The 23222-nt window shown below is 38.1% G+C and overlaps 1 protein-coding gene across 3 annotated transcripts in view; it reads right to left on the bottom strand.

The window, feature by feature from the left end:
* The window catches only part of LOC132305011 (disease resistance protein RUN1-like), a 29516-nt gene extending 17891 nt beyond the window's left edge, over window positions 1–11625 (bottom strand). For 2 of the 3 annotated variants that reach the window (XR_009481613.1, XM_059802699.1), the window contains exon 1: window positions 10427–11625. Coding sequence is in view for 1 of the 3 variants with exons in the window: in XM_059802699.1 (XP_059658682.1) it covers window positions 10427–10917 (491 nt within the window). In the remaining 2 variants the exon portion in view is untranslated. The remainder of the gene's footprint in view (window positions 1–10426) is intronic. The other variant, XM_059802705.1, reaches the window with a different exon arrangement.
* Window positions 11626–23222: the final 11597 nt, after the last annotated feature.

The following is a 23222-nucleotide window of genomic DNA, read 5'->3' on the forward strand; positions in this document are numbered from 1 at the left end:
TAAAATGCCGTGGTGTCTTAGGCTTTAATGTTCGCCTTGACGAGGCCTTCGATTCCAACCGATTGGAATCTCGTTTTGGTCATTTTTTAAGTTCGGGTTTAAAGCCAAGTTAGGATTTTGGTGTGACCTCTTTGGGGTTTAATAATCACCTTGATGTCCTCGACAAAACCCCGAAGTATCGTCGGATTCGGGGTGGTTTCCATTTGGTGACTTTTGAGATTTTCATCTCAAATTGAGGTAGGGGATGTCTTAGACTTATATAAATGTTGTATTGATTGTTTCATAAGTATATACAACTTGCAAGCATGCCTTCGTTCAAGTTTTAGAATTTAAGTTAATTCTATGTATAAGATTTAATTCTTATGGTTGTGTATAATATAAAATTAAATTGTGGCATGCTATTAAATTAGGCATTGATATGTTCTTTGACATATATTAAATTGGGAGTATTTGAATAAGTATTGGAACTTTTATTTAATAATTTTCTTTTATGAAAATTTAATTCACATGATTGTAACTAGCATGAAATCAACTTATAATATGATATTAAAATAGGCCTTGGTATGTTCTTTAACTTATGTTAATTTGAGAGCATTTGGATAAGTTTAGAAATCTAGAGATTTTAAATTAAATGAATTATTATTATTATTATTATTTTTGATAAGTAAAATTTATTGAAGAACCGGTTAAAAGGGGAGCGGGACCCAAGTACAAAAACAAGGCCAAAATGCCTCAAGCCTTCAAAGAGGCCAAAAAAAAAAAAACCAACTCTTCAACAAATCGAAAATCTCTCCCTGAAACCCAACAAAAAAGAGTGGAAAAGAATAGAGAACTTAAGCATATAAATAGGCTTTTCCTTTCCATCGAAGTATTTCCTATTTCTCTCAAGCTAAATACAACACCAAACACAAAGAGGCATAGCCCTCCAAGCGTCTCGAATGAGAGCCCCCACTGAAAATCCTCTTCAAGCCTCTATCAACCCTCTAGTGGAGCTAGGCATCACCCACAGGATCCCAAACAACCTAATCATCAAGTCCCAACAGCCCCTAGCCATGCTACAATGCAGCAAAAGGTGATCAACAGTTTCCTCATCATGCAAACACAAAAAACATCTATTAACCACCACCTAGTTCCTCCTCCTCAAATTATCCTGAGTTAAAATCCTACCCAAGACAGAAGTCCACGCAAAGAAGGCCACCTTGAGGGGGGCTTTGGATCGCCAAATAAATTTCCAAGGGGAAAAGCCTTCAGCGCCAACCGTAAGACACTTAAAAAAGGACCTCACCTCGAATCGACCCTGAGGGTTGGGTAACCAAAGCCAATAATTAGGATCCCCAGCAGTAATCGTCTGACGATGCAGAAAGGCCAAAACCGGGTGACCTCCTCAATCTCCCAATCCTGGAAGTGCCTCATAAACTGAACATCCCAAGTCAGTCTCCCGTTATCAAGATGATAACAGTCAACCACCAAGGCCTGCTTATGAAAAGTAATCCTGTAAAGCCGTGGGAAAGCTAGTGCAAGAGGAAGATCCCCACACCAAAGATCCTCCCAAAATCTGATCCTTCTACCATCCCTGATTCAAAAATGAACATGCTTACAAAAATCATCCCACCTCTTTCGAATGCCAGTCCAAAGCCCCACTCCCCTAGGACCACGACCCACGAGAGAACACCGCCCTCCACTGCTCTCCCCAAATTTATGAACAATAACCCTCCTCCAGAACCATCGCCTTTCCACCCCAAACCTCCAAAGCCATTTCCCAAGGAGAGCCTTGTTGAAAGGCAACAACCTCCTAATCCCTAAGCCACCCCTCCGAATAGGACAACAAACTTGCTCCCAACGAACCAAGTGAAACTTGAACTCCTCCCCTCTTCCCCCCCAAAGAAAATTGCGCTGCAATCTTTCAATCCTCTCTACCACAGAGGAAGGAATCTGAAAGAGAGAGATGAAATAAGTGGGGAGACAAGAACGGGTACTCTTAATCAGAGTGACCCGACCCCCCTTAGAGAGATATTGCTTCTTCCAACCGGCCAATCTTTTTCTCAAATCTATTCACAACTGGATCCCAACTCCCCACACATCTCGAAGGGGCACCCAGGGGCAACCCTAAGTAGGAAATAGGAAAAAAGCCACTACGACAACCAAGAATCTGTGCCAACCTCTCAATCTCAGGGACCTCCCCAACCGGCACCAGAACACTCTTACCAACATTCACCTTTAACCCAGAAACAACTTGGAACCAGACCAAAACACATTTCAAATATCTCAACTGATCTGCATCCGCATCACGGAGCACAAAGCATCCGCATCACGGAGCACTAAAGTTTCATCAGCAAACATCAAATGGGAAATCTCTAACTGGCCAATAGCATCCCTGCCCACTCTAAAACCTCTCAAGAATCCCAACTCCACCGCCCTCTAAATCAATCTACTAAGGGCCTCCATCACAAAAAAGAATAAGAACGGAGAAATAGGATCCCCTCGTCTCAATCCCCTCGAACTTGAGAAAAAATCGGTCAGAGCTCCATTAACAAGAACTGAAAAACAAGCACAAGAGATGCAAAACAGAATCCATCTCCTCCACCGCTCCCCAAATCCCATCCTCTCCATCAAGAAGATGAGGAAACTCCAGCTCACATGATCATACGCCTTCTCGATATCCAGCTTGCATAAAACACCCAGATTCCCACTACTCAATCTGGAGTCAACACATTCGCTAACAATAAGAACTGAATCCAATATTTGCCTACCTCCCACAAAGGCATTCTAAGAATAAAAAATGACACCATTTAAAACCTTTCTCAACCTACAGGCCAGGACTTTAGCAATCAACTTGTAAATACACCCCACCAAGCAAATAGGGCGAAACTTCTTGACATCCAACACCCCACCCTTTTTCGGAATGAGAACAATGAAAGTGGCATTCAAGCTCTTCTCAAAAGAGCCCTAGGCATGGAAAGCATGAAAAGTACCCATAATCTCCTCACGGACCACCTCCCAACTCTCCAAAAGAAAACTCATGGAGAAACCATCGGGACCTGGGGCTTTATCCCCATTACAGCTCTTCAACGCGGACAACACTTCCTCTTTAGAAAACAGCTCCTCCAGAACAAAACTTTCTTCACCTGATAGAGAGTCAAAATGAAGCCCTGCGAGCAAAGATCTCCAACCAACTCATTCTGTGAACAATCTCAATTAGAAATCTGCAATACCGTTGCAAATCTCCTCCTTTTTACATAATCTCCACTTGGATTCTCCCAATATGATTGATTGCCCTTTCTATGAGCATTAGCAAGTCTATAAAAAAAATTTGTGTTCTTATCCCCTTCCTTGAGCCACAAAGCTCTAGACTTTTGCCTCCACAAAATCTCCTCCAAAACAGCAATCTCAACAAACTCCGCCTGACACTCCACCCTCCTACGTCGCAAGGAGTTCGACAAAGATCCCCTCCCTGACCCTCAATTCGATCAATATCAGCATTCTCTGAAAAGACCCTATTCTTCCGCCAAACCAGATTACCGAAAACCTCCTTATTCCAAACTTTAAGATCGTTCTTCAACAGATGAAGCTTACTTGCGAGAGAATGACTAGGTAAACCACTCACACAATACCCCTCTCACCAAGATCGAACCCTCTCCATAAAACCTTCAGCTCGAAGCCACATATTCTCAAATCTGAAAGGGGATCGTCTGCTACGCAACCCACCACAATCCAACATCAACGGAACATGATCAGATAAAGGGCGAGCCAAAGTGGCCTAAACAACATCCGAGAACTTCTTCTCCCAATTGCTCGACAAAAGGAATCTATCAAGACGAGAGAAAGTAGGAGGAGAACGACCACTAGACCACGTAAAAGGACCACCCACCAAAGGCAAATTTATCAATCTCCATTCATCCATGAACTCTGAGAATGACTCCATTTCAAATGTCCAACTTCCCCCTGTCGACCTCTCAAAAGGAGAACGGATAACATTAAAGTCCCCTCCAACACACCAAGGCAACTCCCCTCGTCTACGGACTTCACCCAACTCCTTCCAAAACAAATGTCGTACACTGTATTCTGTAGGGCCATAAACACCAGAGAAGACCCAACGAAAACCATCCTCTAACAGAGAGAGAACGCAGGAAACAGAGAAGAGCCCCATCTGATAGTCTTCCAAAGAAACCCAACGGTTATCCCACATGATAAGAACGCCACCTACAGAATCAATCGCATCCAAAGCAATCCACTCCACAAATCCCCCCCCCCCCCCCCCCCCCCAAACAAGCTTATCACGATCAAGTCCGTCATCGATGCAATCTTAGTTTCTTGTAAACACACAACATGCCCACCCTCTTTCTGAATCACCGACTTCACAACTTTTCTTCTCTTCGGGTCATTGAGACCCCAGACATTCCATGAAAAAAGGTGTAGCTTCATAAGGAAACATATGAAAAAACACTCCCACTCCTCCTTCCACCGTCCCTCTCCCTGAACCCCTGTTCCTCCTTTCATAAGTGACAACATCAATGGGACTCCTCTCCTCCCTCTAATCTACCTCAACTAGCAACCCATCCCTTCTACCCGCCCTCCCCAAAATCTGAGCATCAATACCTCATTAAATAATCTCATTGCCTTATCCAACCTACCTTCAAACGACACACCCAAAAGAGAACCCACCTCTCCACCCTTCTCTCTCAACCACTCCTCTTCCAAACTCCACTTACCCACACCAACAACTGATACTTCCATGCATTCCCCCTCAAGCCCCATTACAGCCAGAGGGACAACACAGTCAAAATCATCACCACCCCCTTCCCATTGAACCAAGCCCAAATCCCCTTCAAAAAAGGAACCTGAGCCTCCCTCCCAAGCATCGGAAGAGGAAGGGGAACCGCAAGTCAAAGGCGTCCCAGCCTCCTCATCAAACAAAGAACTTCCTGAGATGCTTTGCAAGCCTTTCAATGTTAAATAGTCTCGCAATTCCTTTAAAAAAACATTGGCTGTTACATCATCCAGCTTAATTTTCACATCCCTTCCCACGCAAATAGTAACTCCCTCACTACTAAAATCACACAGCCGAAAGGAGCCAATCCCAAAATCACAACCTTCACCATGACAATCAACTGCCGGCTCTCCCTCAAAAACTGGGGACAAACAATGAGAACCCAACTCCCCCATGCCTTTATTCAACCCTAAACAACTTCGTGACTAAGAGGAAGAGGGAGAAGAAGGTTAAAAAGACGGTAATCCATGTGAAATACTTGAATCACCCGGAACAGATTCAACCGGCGTTCTAGGAACCCACTTCTGCTTCTCCTTCCTTGACCATCTTCTACCAAAAGAAGGAAGAGACACCTTCTTCTTCATACGGTGACCTTGAATAAATCCCTTAGCTCGTCTTTCTCCTCAAGACCCGTCAGAAAAAACGCCAGCCGGAAAAGCATCATTGTTAATCACGACATTAGATAAGGGCTCAAAACAATTGCCCAATATTGGCCCAGTAACGTCCTTAAATGACCCTGGCCTGCCCTTCAAATTGCGACCCAAACCAACAGGCCCAACTGCATCAAAATCATGCTTATGGGCTTTCACACCTTCAGCCAGTCCACTAGAAGTACAGGTCAAGATCGAAGGCTAGGCCGGCCCACGCGGGGAATGAACACTTACTCCCAAAGACTTGGTCAACGGCCCATCCTTAGGCCCATCTCCACAAAGTTGCATCCTCGCCTTTAGAGCCCAATCATTTGAAACAAAATGGGAACCAGCTGTATTCCACTTAAAACGTCCACTCCCTGTGCGCCATCCACGTGAATGGCCAGCAAAACTCCTCTTTCCACGCGCTTGCATCGCGTGAAGATCACCTCTCTCTCTTCCTTGATCCCACATCTGCAAGAACGCCGGACGGCCAAACTTGGTGAAAGATCCACCCCTCTGAGTTTCCTGGAAGCCCATCTGCAGGCGACGACCAGACCCACCCGCTAAACCTTCGTTCCTTTTCTGAGTGAAAATCCGTCTAAAGCAATTAGAGTTTTGAATCCAGAGGGCGTCCCTCCACTCCTTCCATTGTTGAAACTCTGTCAGTCCCTTCTTTCCCATAGCATCCCACCTCAACCATTTGGCCTCCTTGAGCAAGTGCGAACCATCCCCTCCTTCAAGGCTATTCGTTGTCGGCTCAAGTTCCCGTGGCTTCTCGTCCCACAGGACAACCTTATAACAAAACTGATCGTCGTGTATGAAGACAAAAGAGGGGCAAACCCTTCCATTCGAAACTATGATACGAACCCGTTCAGCATCCACGGCTTCATCGGCATCCACCCAAATAAAACCACTACATAAATCCCCAACTGTCATGAACAGGGCATGACTCCAGAGATGAAGAGGGAGCCCGTTAAGTGTCATAATCTTCAACCCCTTGCCTTTCAACTCCTCAGAACACCCAACTCTGAAACTCCAATTGTCCACCCGTAAGGTAGCCGTCCCCCAATCACGGCGCCCCATTTTGAGTACCCTTGAAGCTTCCGCTGGGGATGGAAAGCGGAACAACAGCAAGGAATCCAGCAGAGGAGACACCACAACGCCAGATGAGACCTTCCACACACGAGTCGCCCAAGCCGCGATTCGAGCCCTATCGCCCACTTCCTTATCTATTTAAGGGTTTCATTGATTTGATTGAGTTTTTAACTTGAAATTGGTAATAACTAGGACTTGTTCACTAATGTATGCAATTTGGGGCCATTTGGAGTTACTTTAGAATCTAGAGATTTAATTACCGTATTTTAATTAAATTCTATTTTGTTGTTCCAATGACCTAATTTAGTTTTGAGTTGGTTTATGTAATAACCATGCTATGTTGTTTAACATATGTACGTTTATTAGGGATTGTTTGGATGAGGTTGTGTTTTCGATATTGAAATGATATTATCATAGAGTGTAACGAATCGCACATTGAAGATTCGACATTGTGAAGGTCATTATAGACTTGAAACTCTAGGGCATGGTTTGTGTGGATTTAACCTTACTTGTGCATGAAAATTGATTCCTATACATTGTTTGAGTTTATATAAATTTGGTCTAACTTATTGATTTTTGCATAAGTTTTGAACTTATTGATTTTGGAAGGCTTGTAAGGAAAATATACATGTGATGGCTAGAGTTTGGCTCTAGTACGGCGACAAGAGTTTCCTTAGTCATATGAAGTGCGCACTAGGTAGTACCTTATGGGTCGTAATTGCCCAGAATCACTTATACACGCGTGCACTAGGTAGTTCGTTGTGGGTCGTAATTGCCCAGAATAACTTATTTGGCCAGTAACCAAGTATCCTAGTCTTTCCACTATCTGATTTTACATTAAATTCCAAGTAGTTAATCATGGATTACTTATAGCTTGTGAATTGGTACTTACCTTGCAATTTAGATCTCATTTAGTATACTTGAAACTGTATACTTGCTTCGTGCATTTAGATCTCTTTTAGTATACTTGAAACTGTATACTTGCTTCGTGTATTTAGATCTCATTTAGCATACTTGAACTTGTATCCTTGTTTGTGTATCTAAACTCTATTTAGTGTACTTACGCCTTGTATGTTTGATTTGTGTAATCAGATCTCACTTTAGTATACTCATGCCGTGTATACTTGTCTTATGCGTAATTCATTTAGCTTAGTATACTTGTATTCGTATACTTGATTTACGAGCTTTCCATATTAATTGTATACTTGTGTAGGTATGCTTAGACATTGCATAACTTGTTTCGATGTGGTTTAGTATACTTGAAAGTTTATGCTTGTATGTTGTATACCATGTTTTTACATCGTTTTTGTATACTTGATACATGTATACTTGTATGCCGTAGTTCATTTCAATTGCATGAGTAGATTGAGATGATCCCTTAGTCTCATTTTGACATAGACATTAGGTAGCATGATCCTTTGAATTGTTTCATGTTAATGTGTTAACTTTGTAAAAAGTTAGGTCCATGCATGCTCATTCCCAACGAGTAACTTGTTTACTCACCCCAAAGTTATCGGATTATTTTTCAGGTATGGATACCTTGATTCGGGATGCACAACGTCCCTATATCGTTTCGTTGGATTGAAGTTCTTTTAACTGCATTCTTGTTCACATGCAAGTGTTAGCATGTTTAAGTTTTGCTTTTCAAGTTATAATGCATAGTTAGGTTAACAATGTCATTTTTACCTTGAGACTTGTAATGTGTGCCTAAGCACACATTTTGACATCCATTTTATGTATATGATATGTGGCCGAGAGCCAAACTTTATTTGAAATCCATGTGTTTTTCAAAAATGTAGAAATTTGCCTTTCATGATAATAATATGAAAAACTAGGGTTTTAATATGTCATCTTTGCATCGAAGTGTGCATTGTGTATGAAATTCATTATTAGGCATTCATTTACCAAGTATGAGGTGTGGCCAAGGGCCAAATACCATTTTGTTTTAAGTTTTGCATTTTGGTTTCATATATTGCATTTTTGAGCTAAAAATAGGAAAATCCGAAACTTTAAGGGTTCATTTCCAAATTGGGTGGTGCAAAGTGTGCACGAGCACATCCACTAGGTCTCATTTAATATGCATGAAGTGTGGTTAACGGCCAAACGGTCATTTGATTGCATTTAAGTACAGTTGTTGCATTTTTGTCTTTAAAGGGCATTTTTTCACGCATTGGGGTTTTGATAGGTCAAATTTTGTATCGGCGGTATTTTTAAGCTGTGGATCATTGTAGCGCGTCCTAATAGGTAAGTTACGTCTGTGTGCATGATCGTTTTCATGAAAAACTCTTTCGTTGGTGAAATGAGCCTCCGATGGACTCATTTCACATTTTTCTTGCATAATCCGGTTAAAGGGCATTTTAGGATTTTCCTTTGGGAAATAAATTCCGGTCTTGACTCCGTCACATAGAAAATGTGATTTTAGGGTGAGTTTCTTTACGACATTTTTCCGGAAAATGTCGTCTTGGTCTTGAAAACCCCGTGTTGGTTCCATTTTTCTGGTTTTCTACTTTTGGGTTCAATGTAGGTTAGGTTGAACCGGTTCAGAGGGGTTGAACCGGTTCAAGGTGTGTTTTTGGGTCCAACATGGACGTTTTGTCCATGCTGAACCGGTTCAGGAATGCTGAACCGGTTCAAGTCTCCCAGAACCTTTTTTGCAGGTTAAGTTTTGGCCTTCCAACTTCAAACTATCATAACTCTTTTGTTTTAACTCCGAATTAGTCCGTTCTTGGGTCTAAACAGACCGTGTCGAAGTAAGCTTTCCAATGGTATAAATTTTAGTTTCAGATTCTTCTCTTACCTCGAGATATCCTTGTTTTAGAGAGAGGGTGTTAGATTTGGTTCGAACCGGGATATGGTTCTTTTGAGTTTTCTCTTCTTTTGGCCTTGGGACTTCAAGTGAAGTTACCAAAGGATGGTTTTGGACATTTTTTTTTTCTATTATCTAATTTGACTTGTTGGGAATCAAATTCTTACCTCTTAAGATAAAATGACCATTTTACCCTTGGTCCTTCTCTTGTAGGGTTTTGATACCCTTGGCTCCGTTTTGCTTCCGTTGAGTCTCGAAACTCTTCAGAAAGTCACTCTTGTGTCTTAAGGATGACGTACATCTCTAAAGACCTTGCTTATATTCTAGCTTCCGCATTTTGGATCCGTTTCGGGTTATCACAGGACACACTGGGTTTGTAAAATTCAGAGTCATCACAAAAGCACGGACACTTCTACAAAGGAGCAGTATTCGTGTCGTGTCTCTGTCGGATACCTCGAACATGTGTCCGACACTTCATATACATGTTCATAAATAAAAATTAAATATTTTTATTTTGGACACTTCGTTGACACTTTCTAGACACTTAAACCGACACTTTTTAACATTTGTAACACAAAGTCTGATTGATTATCTTGAAATAATATGAATACATTCTAAAGTGTTCAACTTTTCTCTTTAAAAAATATTGGCATTACACATATTATCATAAGTGAAGCATAAAATGATATTTGTTTATTTAAAACAAGAATATTATTATGATAAAGTAGTAGAACAACCATATATATATATATATATAATAAAAGTCATTACAATAAGGACATAATTTAATTTTTAAATCATTTCAAACCAACCCTTAATATAGAAATTAAAAATGAATTAAAATTTTATACGGAGGAATACTATTACCCAATAAATGTATATAAATAAAAATTTTGATTGTCAATATATTCTTCGTGCTATATAGGTGCACTAAAATAAGCAATTTTTTTTTTTATTTTATATTTATATATAGCCGTGTCCATGCCCTTTTTTTAAAAAATTTTGATAGTCAATATATTGTGTAACGTTCGTGCTACATAGGTACACTAAAATAAGCATTTTTTTTTATTTTTTTAAAAGACAGAAAATAAGCCCTTGAGTAGAATAAATATTGAATTAACATACCCATCAGCTTCTTTCTCGACTTCCCAACCCTTGAGTGCTCCAACCTCTGTCAATGCCTCCTTCCATTTCTTTACCGCACTTTCATCGAAACAACTCTCGTGCTTGCGGAAGGCCTCCTCGTAACTCCCAGATTGATGCCGAACCTCAAATGGTTCAACATCATAGAAGATGGGTAGAATCAGTTGCCTTGTAGTTCTCTTACACTCCACCATCCGGGCGAGCTCACGGAGGCACCATTTACTAGATGCGTAGTCTTTGGAAAAAATTGGGATTGAGATCTTCGATTGAGTGATCGCCTGGTGTAGCTCTGGCCCAATCTCTTTACCTTCACGAAGGTCATTATTGTCTCGAAATGTACGAACTCCTGCACCTTCGAGACTTGTGTACAGGTAATCGGTGAAGGTTTTGCCAGTGTCTGGGCCTCTAAAACTCAAAAAGACGTCGTATTCACCACCTAGAAGGGTCGTGGATGAAGAGTTGAAAGAATCCATTTCAAAAGCAAAACGAGAAGCTCAGTTTCTCTCTCTGTCTGAGTATCTAAGTTTGGTGGGAACTGGAAGCGTGCTCCGGCCACCGCACGTACAAGAACCGATGAAGCCTCACCTATGCAAACAACGACGGAAAAATCAGATCAGTTTCTTACTGTGACGACACAACTTGCGATAGCCACCGGCGACCCAACAACGCACAACGATGACAATCTGAAATTTCACTATCGAAAAAATAAATATCGATGCTGAAGAAGCCAACACACTATAACTCCGCTCGTCGGCGTCGACCTCGCGTGCTCCCGCCACCACGAAATTAGTAGTTCATCCAAGAGTTATAGCTTTGGAAGAGAGATCTGTTCACCCAACAAATTAGTGAGAGAGATGGTAAAAAAAAAAATGGATTCCGTCACCGAACAAGACTCCGGCGCCGACGACACCATCGATCGATTGGACCATCAATTGATCTTGACACTCCTGAGCTCAAATCTGGCATTCCGGGCACCGTTGCTTGCACCTACAGTAAGCCGATGAAGCTGGAGAGAGAAAGAGAGAGAGGAGGGAAAAGAAGACCCAAAAGATGGAGGTGAGAGGTCAGAGAAAGAGAGGAGAGATAGGAAGATGAATGGATTGCACGCGCTCTTTTATTTTATTTTTTTGAGAGAGGAAGGGGAAAAAAAGAAGACCCAAAAGATGGAGGTATATTATGATTTTGTACTTTCACTTATGCTGCGTTGCTGTGCTTGGAATGAAAATAGAATGGTTATTTTTATTTTATTTTTTTGTTACAAATATGAAATATATTGGAATGAAAAGAAAAGGATCATATTAACTGCTTTGCTGTACTATTTTAAAACACACTAATTATTGAATTGAAATATTCAAAATTCATGAAACATGCTAAATTTTTATAAGCATGCCACTACAAAGAGACTTCGCATCTGAAAAGGCCAAAAAACCTCAAATACCCATATCAAAGATCAAAATTCCCGTGGTTTTTACCATCCAGTCCTAATCCAAACTCTAACAGGCGGTGACCAAAATTTAACAGAGAATTATATACCAGAGAATCAAAATGATAAAAATCTACTTTGGGCTACCTACAAGCATGTCATATAAGTCATTTAGGATATACATCCATTAATAAAGATAAAATATATAGTGTGTCCACTAACAATAATCACAGGTAGATTTACATCTGACACACAATGCATTCAATTGGAGACCAATTTGCAGAGCCATTCTCTTAGAAGTTTATAGCTCATAAAAGTAGTTAAAGGTGTTAAAATATATATATATATATATTAGATAAAAGTCAAAAGTGCAGATCACTAGATAGAAAAAATAAAAAATACAGATGGAATAAATCAGATGAATATTCATTGCATCAACAACGTAACTTGTTCCAAGGGTTTAATCATAATTTTTCAAGCACTGGCTAAATATGATCTATCACTAGTTTCAAGACAAATGCATACAAAGTCCTAATATATTTATTATTTTATAACCTGTATAATGTCTCCCCTCTCCATTGTAATTATGGAATCTCTTTACTGCTGTGCCCCATAATCACTAGAACAGAGTTAGTTGCTACTGATAAGATGATTAATTAAAAGACAAGGCAGTGATTAATGATTTTGGGGATGAGCAATCAAGCACGAAATTTTTGATTGATTTTCCAAAGGTACCATTGTGTGGAATCTTGACTAGGAGACATTCATTGTACAGAAATTAAAAGGTGAGTCTGCAAATTGAAAGAGAAAGGGATAGAAGTGAACAAATCTTCTTGTCCAAAACCGAAGACTGAATTTAAGGCATAAAACAAAATGCATGAATGGTCACTATGGAGTCATTTTCTGGGGGAAGCGTCCATGTTTGAAGACTTAGAAATGATCAAGTTCTGCGTTTCCGTGAACCACAGGGCAGGGGGATAGCTTTTGATTTTGGAAATATACAAAGACTTAAAAGACTCGAGGCAAGGCCACATATATCTCATCAGAATTGCTAATTAAAGCGAAAGAAAAAACTATCTTGGAAAAGTCGTGTTGCTTTAGTGTTACATTTTTCTTTTAAGAAAAAAAGATGTATTATGTCGTAAATAATATGAGCTGATTTATTTTTTTTTTAAATTTTGAAATGTAACCTTTTTATATCTAAAATATAAAAAATTGTTTTCCCCATGTTGAAATGAGATTTGGAATAATTTTTTGTCCACCAAAAAAAAATTATTACTAATATTAGCTACCAAAAAAAATATTAGCCCACCCTATTTATAATTCATGAATTCACCAGTTAAAGATATATAATAATGCCATTTTTTTTTTTCTCTCATACCAGCTTTATTTTCCAACATTGAGATGTTAAAAGATATATAAGTTTTAATGAAATTTATTTGAACAATTAAATTGTAAAGTACAAAAGATGATAGCTCAGCGTGCCAGAAGAAAAACAAAATTTGTTTATTTGGGCAGGTCTCCACATATATGGATGGTCCTGATGTCCATGAGGGTGTACATGTATGAGTGACAGTCAACTTTTGAAGAACTGTGTACGCGCTTTTGATTTTTTTTTTTTTTTTTTTTCAGCACCAGGAGCTCCCTAGGCAGGGCCCATTCTGGACCCATCCTAGGTTACAAACTTGGGGGTGCAGTGCCTATTTTTTTTTTTTTTAGCACCAAGAACTCCCCTAAGCAGGGCCCCTTCGGGACCCATCATAGGTTACAAACTTGGGGGTGCGGTACCTCGCCCTAAGTATACACCGGGTAAGTCGGGAGTAATAATAGGGTTGACAGGGATCGAACACTGACCTAGTGTGAGCCAGTGCAAAGCACCTACTTTATTTATTGAAAAGTGCCTAGTGTGTCCGCTTTTGAATCTAAGAAAGCATTTATTTATTTATTATTGTTATTATTATATATATTTTTTTGAAAAGTTAAAGTAAACAATTTCTTTTATAATAATAATAATAAAATAATGTTATATGCATATTGCAAGTGAAATATAGTTATGATATTCAATTTTACTCAACAAAATTTTAAACCCGCAACAACACTTTTTGGTCAATGGATTTGAGAGGGGATGGAACTTATTGATTAATAAAATCTTTCAATTTAAACCATAAGTAGGGGAAAACATTTAAAACATGCCTCTTTCTTTGAATATTCAGCTAAGTTACCTTTAAATAAATATATATATTTGAGCTTAGTTCGTGATTTACGAGTTTACAAGTGTGAGCTGAAAGTTTTACAAGTTTATAAGTGTGAACTCAAAGTTACGTCAGCTTATTTGCAAGTAGGCTCTCTATTTTGTAAGTATTTGAAATGTTTTATTGCAGATAATTCATTAGTTATGCTTTATACAATTAACATTTTCTTGAACTATCATTGCAGTCTCTTGGAAGGAGAGGTACCAAAGGAGAACCCAAAACTCTCAATCCTACAATGTTATATTCTTTACCACGGCCTGAACCGATTTAAACATAAATTTTGTCTCTATTCTTAACAATGTTTCAGATCTCAGTCCACAAATAGTGAAACTGTTAGAATATATTTAATTGAAAGTTTAAATATCAGAAAAATCGAATGAGATCAAACTGAATCGGTGATTTTTGTACTTATATATACAAATATCATTTGACTGGTTGGTAACGCTTTGTGAACATAAACTTGGATTACAATAAATTAATGTTATATATGACTAAACCTTTCCTAGATATTTACATAAAAAAATATATATTTCTAGACTTTATTCCCCATTTACAAAAGTATGAAACCATATTTTCTCATTTAACAAAATAGCATAGTATTATAAATTAGAAATGCACTCTTGAGTATAAAATCAACAAAAATGAATAATTATTTATAAAATACGTTTTGAAATAATCCAAATAACTACGGGGCTGGCGCAGGGACCTAAGGCTGAATTACTATCTTAATTTTTAAACGTAATAAAGTGGACTCAAAAACATTAAAAAATTTATTGATTGCATTTTCAACTTTGTATTCCCATATTCGCTTTAAAGTTTGTTAATGTGTTCACTATCTCTATCATCTTCTTTAAGTGTAAAAAAGGTTCCAAGTTTGAATCATGATTGACCTGACTATAGAATGTTATAAAATATATATATATTTTTTTGTGGAAGATGATGTGAACTGAAATTGTATTAAATTCAAAGTACAAATAACATTTCACTATTCCGTATTAGAGTTGTGCAGGAGCTTTGTTGTCAAACATTACACGAATAAATTGATATATATATTTTATTATCTCAATATATATATATGAGGATCGATATATGAACAAATTTACACAAGAGTTGAACAGACTTACAGAAAACTTTCTTTATAAGCTTCCAAGCTAGAGAAATATTACAAAAGAGAGAAAAGAAAAATTGAAGTACATTGAAGGAAAACTTTGCCCTCTATTTATACATAAAATGGACTTGAAATTAACATTTTGAAGTCCGCATAGTGAATGGGATCGTGTGCTGGAATAATGCAGTCGGTCGGCCCACCACTAAGTGCTGTCTCCTTATCTGATGGAAAGTAGTCATCTGATGAAGGACATACTGTAGAACCAAAGACTTTTGGGTAAAGTTCTTTGGCTGCTTCTGTCGGTAGGATAAGAGGAATCTTTACTTTTTGGGTGGATTCATCTTGTCCCTCAAGTGACTGGTGAGAGAGTCCCAATAGTCTGCTACTGTAGGCTCATCTTCAGAATTAAGATCTTCATTGGGATCCTGTGCAGAACCTGCTAGACAGGAAAATTGATTTCCGTCTTGACTGGTCTGGCTAGAGCCTGATACCATGGATGCATCATCTCGTACTGTAGGGGTGGAGGACTCAAAAGATTTAACAAATTTGGTCCTCATAAAATCCATGCATTTAACCATTAAATCAGCTTCGGTAATTAATGGTTGTTGTTTTCTGATCATATCTTTAACAAGTTCAAATGGGTTAAAGATTTCGGGTTCTGGAATAGTTAACTTTGGAATCTTATCCATGTATTCCATTGTTTTCTTTCTGATCTGATGGAGGAGGGCTTGGATAGGTTCTTGAGTCATGCCTGACCACCATCTGTAATAAAAGATCCTCTGGAGGACCGGTAACTTGTCAGTGGTATAACCACATTGGAAATCCCATTTTCCAAATCCAAGGGATTCCAAATTCAGTAAAGAACAATAGGGTGGATTTCCCTACAGGAATATTATCATGTCCCCGTAATTGAGGATGAAATTGTTGCCATGGCAAGTATAATTGACTGATTGATTCGGGCAACATATCCAGATCAGGGCCAAATATAGCCCACCAGGGTATAACCCAGTTTGGGAAATCAGCCTTAACTGATTGAGGACATATCTTGAAGAACCAAGAATGCCTATGCTTCAGATTTTGATAAAAGAACGAATATGTCCAAGCTGAGATATAATCCCAATAATTGTAACTGTGACCATAGGATATTTTTCTTGGCAAATTGGGATTTAATCCCCAGTCACTAGGCCGTATAAGCCTCTTAAAGATAGCATTACTATAAGTAAGAGGACTATCTTTGGAATTCGGAAATTGCTTCGTGTGGTTGATCTCCACAGAGGAAGTTTCAGTAAGAATGGCTTCATAGATATATCTATGGCGACCATCCGGTGCAGCATATTGTTGAGTTTGGAAATATCTGGATTTTACTTCCCAAGGATCTGGCATCCATTGCTCATCTTGGGAATCCAGTACCAATACTGTTTGAATATACCTTTGATTAGGTATCCATGAAGTTTCTTGTTCAAGAACCTCTTTCATGGTTGGTTTCTGTTGTTTTTGCTGGGAGCTGCTGTTTCCTTTAGAAGGAGTTTTGAGCAGATCAGCAACATGCTCCAAATATGGAAACTGATCATCAGTGAGTGGTATAACCACTTTGGCCTTAGCCTTGTTTTTGCCACGAGCCTTTGGAGTATTACCCCGGCCCTGCCCATGGGGGGGCTGATTCATGAACCCTGCAAAAATTCACGAGTTAGAAAATCAGGTAAAGAATTAGAACTGCCTTTAATATATTCAATAGAAAAATCAAAAGCAGATAATCAGCTTGCCAACCAGCAAATATCTGTTTGGAAACTAAATTCTTTACATCTTTTTCCAGTACTTGTTTAGCAGCACTACAATCAATGCGTAACAAGAATTTCTGATTGATTAAATCATCTTGGAATTTATAAATGCATTGAACCAAAGAAAGAATTTCCTTTTTTATGGTTGAATAATTTAATTGTGCATTTTTCCAAGTTCCTGAAGTGAAGCGAACAAGCTCCTCTGTTCCTGTGTTCGGATTTTTCTGTTTAAGAATACCACCGTATCCGATATTGGAGGCATCTGTTTCCACAATTTTGAACCATGAAGAATTAGCTAGAGCTAAGCAAGGAATTTGTTTGGCTCTGGACTGCCTTGGTGTGTTCCAAAGTCCATGGGGAAGGAGATTTCCTTAACCTGGTATACAAAATTGCTGTGTCCTGTGCAAGATCTCTGTAGTGATTGCGAATATAATTCAAGCTACCCAGAAATCTTTGAAGTTGAGTTTTATCCTTTATTTCATCTGGAAATTTAGAAGCAAACTCAATACTGCGATTAATAGGTCTAATTTTCCCATCACAAATTTTATGACCAAGAAATCGGACCTTAGTTAAAAACAGTTTTAGTTTAGGAGCAGAAACTACTAAACCACTTCGGTAAATGACATCTTTGAAAATTTTCAAGTGTTTATAATGCTGATCAATTGATTTTGAAAATATTAAAATATCATCAATATAAACAATAGAAAATTCAGTAAAAGGATTAAATATGTCATTCAAAATATGTTGAAATTCTGAAGGGGCATTTTTTAATCCAAATGGCATTACTGTCCATTCATACTGTCCGAAAGGTACGCAAAAGGCTGTTTTGTACCTGTCTTCTTCTGCAATCTGTACCTGGTAATATCCAGATTTAAGATCAAATTTAGAAAAGATTACAGCAGATTGTAACCTATCTAAAAGATCTTTAATGTTGGGAATTGGGTATCGGATCCAACTTAAAGCAAGATTGAGTGGCCGATAATCAATAACCAATCGAGGAATTCCTCGTTCTTTTTCAGCATTTTTATTGACATAAAAAGCTCTGCAACTCCAGGGGGAGTAGCTAGTAGTGACAAGCTTTTTAGCCATTAAAGAGCTGATTTCAGTTTTACATAATTCCAAGTAGTCAGCTTTCATGCGGCTGGGACTAGCTTTAGAAGGAATCATGCGATCGGTAAATCCCTTTTCATAGGGTAAAGAAACAATATGTTTCTTTCTGGCCCAAAAAGCATTAGGAATCTCACTACAGATTTCCTTTAGAAAATTTTGTCGTAGTGTCTCAATCTTCTGTTGCTCAGTGGGTTGTACCAATCTTTGATTAATTGCTAAGGAGGATACCTTCTTTTGCAAATAATTCAGTTGCTTTTCTTTAAAGATAATGTTATCTTTAAGAGCATTGATATGCTTATTTACTGGTGGGGTCAAAAACTGGAAAGTAATTGACTGGCCATGTAAATTAGAGCATATTCCATGAGAATCAATTTTCCCAATTGGCATAATCAAAGCTAAAAAGGGGGTGCCCAAAATAACCTGTTGTGCCATATTCCTGATGAGTAAGAAGGTGGATGGTAAACAAACGCCTTCTTTACAAATGAAAACATGATTAAGTTTATACTTAATCTACATCTTACCTCCACTTGCACTGGTAAGACCTTGAGTGGTTTTCTCAAAGTATTGAGTAGGAACCAATCCTTCCTGTATGCAGTTCATGTCTGCACCACTATCAACTAAGGCGATTGCATTAGTGATTGTGTACTCCTGATTAATTACCAAATTGATAGAGATATACCATTTTTGGTAAGTAACTTGATTCAAGAGTTGGAGATAATTAGGACCTTCTGATTGAGGGACTTCATCATTGGATGATGAAGATGGAATTGCAGATTTTGCTTTTAAAAGAGTAATTTCCAAATCCATCTTAGTCTGACTAGACTTTAATTGACGAATTTCTTCTTTTAAAAGATTAATCTCCATTCTGAGATCAGGGAGATTAGCAGGACGAGAATTTTGTCCTTGGTGTTCTAATCTGCTTAGAACTTCTTTCATGCTGTAATGATTCTCTGCGCGCAGAAAATCTGGATTATCCGTATCCTCATTAGATCGTGCCAAAGCAGAACCTATTTCAAAGACTTTCATCTTGATTTGAGGATCCTGGATATGATCTATAAGATCCAATAAGGATTGTTGAGTCGAAGTTAAAACATTTAAGCTTAACCCATTCATCTCAACAATTGCCTTATAATAATCATGCGAGGGATTACAAGAACATCTAGGGTTTACAATCTCTGCTTCAGAGGAAGAAGAAGATTGTAATTCCATGACAACATCCCCATAATTACTTGATGATTCTGATTCAGAAGAACTAGTATTAAGTAACAATTTACTTAATTGAAGTCTCAGTTCCTCTTCGATTTGAAGACTACTGAGTTTCTCCTTAGTTCTGCACTTGTTTGCATAGTGGCCGATACGTCCACATTTAAAACATTTAGCCTCAGCCTTGGGTTTTCCTTTACCCTTTGCTTTGGGAATATATTTCCTTTTAGGCTTAGTATACTGTTTAGAATTATTCTTTTCCTTTGAATAATTCTTTCTTTTGGAATACTTCCTTTTATAAGGTTTTTCAACCTTATTTCTTTTCCTAGGATTAGGATAAGATAAAGGAGTTTGGTAGGCAAATTGATCACAAAATTCACCTACTTCCTTTCTACCAGTTAATCTTTGTGCTTTTAACTGGGATTGTAACTTCAGATCATTACAGAGAGCTAGACCTTCCTGGATTACAATGTTGACTAATCCACCATAGGTATAGTTTCTGTAAGGGATAGAGATACCATTATTCATATCTCTAAGCTTTTTCCTGATTCTTTCGGCAAAAAAGGTTGGTAAACCATCCACAAATTTTGCCTTCCAATGCTCATGATTTGCATCATTGAGTTGGAGAACCTTGGCCAGGAAAACATCTTTATACCACCTAAAATGAGTTAAAGATGGACATCTTAGATTCTGTAGAAGCTCACGACTCCGTTCACTATTAGCACCTTTCGGGCCAACAAAATGTTGGATAATAGTGGTAATGAGAGTGTAAACCGCATTAGGAGTAGGTCATGTTTGTTGAGTAGCTTCATCTTTAACTATCTTGGTAGCAGAAAAGATTTCAGCTTTCTGAATGTCAGTGAGAACATTATCCCACCATCCTTTAAGGATTCCTGTAAAACCAGCAACGACAAACTTAGCAATGGTTGGGTCAGTATTGTTGTTGATTTTACAAACGTGGCTATACATCAACATTTGATGAATAACCTCGTAAATCTGATAATCAGATTTGCCATCTATGTTCCATTCATAAATGGTTTTGCCATGAAAAGATTTCTGTGTATGAAAATAATCTTCTTCATACAAGATATCTTGAGGTGTAGGTTTGGGATAATAATATCGACTCGGAGCAGGGGCTGTATTAGAGTGGATATTCTTATCATAGACAATTCTGTTTAACTCAGGCATCTGAGGAAAATCATTTTGGAATACCTCAATATGAGGTAACACATTCTCAGATTCAGAACCAATTTCAGATTCATCATGGGATAAAGTCTGAATTTTGAGTCCTTGAATCTTCTGAGTAAGAAGAGTAAGAAATTCTTCATTCTTCTTAGGATGGGTCAGATTGAAGCCTTGAACTTCAATTGCAGGTTTCACCAATGCTTTGGATAAGGAAGCTTCTGGTGGAGAAGTTTTAACAGTAATACACTTAGTATTAATTGTATTTAATACCGTGTCTATTCCTGTTTCAATTCTCCCAAGCTGGGACCCTACCGTTTGTAAGCAAACATTAGTATAATTGTTCTGCCTGTAAACATGAGAAATGTCTTTTTTCGTAGCATTACAGGATGGATCAATTATTCTGGGTTGGCTATAAGCCTTGGCTTCCACTTTAGCACCACTGTCAGGGTCAATTCTTTTCAGAATTAGATGTTCAGTGGGAGGATGGACAGAGTGAAAAACCTTATCTTCAGATGTGGTCCACGGTTTGAGAAAATCATCCAATATGTTTATATTAACAAGAGAATGATTGGTCATGTAAAACCAAGAAACAAAAGGTATAAACATTTTGCGTTCTTGTAGAAATTCATAAAATTGGGTTTTAAAAAGCTGTAATTGATTTTGGTCAAAACTTTTGAAATACCAATTTCTGAATTCTTTATATTGATCCTGTTGAAATTCAGTATTAATGGCAATTCTATCAGGGACAAAATCCATTAAAACTAATATTCATGAGGGTCATTGATGTCTGTGGGATCATCAAACTGATCCTTGACAGATTCATTTCCGATTCCCATTTCAGATGGAGTTGGGCTGAATTCAATTCCAAATTGGCGACGAGACATACCTATTGGTGCTTTCTCGTAGACTCCTCTTGGAATTTGATTCTGAGATTGTTGTATTCCTTTCAGCTTGAGCTTGGAATCAACTGCTCCAGGGAGTTCTTCCTTTCGGTAATCCGATGAGATCGAATGGCGAGAAGGAGGACAAGAAACATGATAAGGAAGATGACTTCCTTTAGATGATGTAGATCTATGTAGATCTATGGATTTTCTGAAATTCAGAAAAACATCACCATCTTGGTCCTGAATAACACAGTCTAAGCTATGATTAGCAATTGGCTGTGCTGGAACGGCATTAGAAATCGTCCAGTGTTCAGGAAATGTTATCTCACTCCAAGGAATCATCCTTTTTGTGGCAACATTTGATGTGTACATGTTGGTATCCCATAACGCTGTTACTCCTTTAGAGTCTTTGCGTATGGCATTGGGACCCATAGTATCAAGGACTTTGTAATGGATGCGATAAATAACACTTATCACTTCCGATCCAGGTAAGTAATCATACCCATAAGTCTGAACCCTAAGACTAACTGCCTCATGGATATTTTTATCTGTTAAAGATAAATTAAGACTAGGATAGACATTAAAATAAACCGGTCCATGACATAGACTGGTTTCCAGTGCACCCATCAAGGAAGGGTGAAATTTCAGACATCGAGCATCCCTAAGGGTTGCTTGAATACAAGCATCCATACCTAACAAGGTTAAAGGTTTAAAAGCAATTTGAATTAAACCTATATGGATGTACTTATATTTATGCATGTGCCTCTGAAGGTCACGGGAAGACAATAACTTAATTATTGTATCCTTAGTGCTTAATTGCATGGTCTGTTCCATGGTCTTGATAGTCCATAGATCAGCTAAATTAAGCATTCCGATTTTGTAAATGCTTTTTGCACTTACTGGAGGGATAGTCCATCTGTTCAATTTATTTTGAACATTGGTCCATTCCACTACTTCAGTATTTTTTACCAGTTCTGAATCCTGGTTGTCCTGTAGTCCTGAAGAGGAGGACGAAGATGGTTGTAACATGTCTGTTAATTATTGTTAATGCTTTAAGGTCTGAACAGTATAAATATTATAATATTATATAGTGAACAGTAAGTTACTATTCTGTCATCCTTCTGCTTAAGAGAGATTCTATTACTCGTCTGTCAACGATTTACTGGAAACAATACCCTGTGCAGCAATTTAATGCAAAAACGGGTTGAACATTCCAACGCGACTTTTGGACGACCCGTAATTGAATCTGGGATAAACATAATTTAGACAGAATAATATTCATATTGTTCATTACATAATTACTATAATAAGCATGCTACCAGAACCTAAAAAGCATTAACAATAAGAATTAAAGCCATCATGGCTCTGATACCAATAAATAAAAATGGGTTGTGATTGAGTGACTAAATCTGACCATTTCTGCATGAAGTTTATTAGCATTATGATGGTGTGACTAGTGTCATTTTGCATGAGTGTTGATTATAAGAAGACTATTGTAGCAACTATGCTAATTAATTTGTATGACATGTTATTCAGAATTTTGAAATTTGAGATATTGGAAAAAATTAAACCTATCAATATAGTTCAAAAATTCTTCAGAAATGAAATTCCCATTCAATGTATTTAACCAATCCACCCTACAACTGTAATAGCAGCAGCAAGCTAAACAGCAGTAGCATAGAAGGCAAAGAAGTAAACAAAGCCACAAATAGCAGTTACGAAACTCCAAAACCTCAATCCTTTAACAAAATTAAATTAGAAAAAAATTAATAACTTCAGTAATTATGTAACATCAAAATATATAATCAAAAGGAGTTATAGAGCAAGATTTCAAG

Source organism: Cornus florida, unplaced genomic scaffold (genome assembly GCF_030987335.1).
Source record: "Cornus florida cultivar Cherokee Brave unplaced genomic scaffold, ASM3098733v1 CherokeeBrave_3.0.0_Hap2_Chr01, whole genome shotgun sequence".
Lineage (NCBI taxonomy): Eukaryota > Viridiplantae > Streptophyta > Magnoliopsida > Cornales > Cornaceae > Cornus > Cornus florida.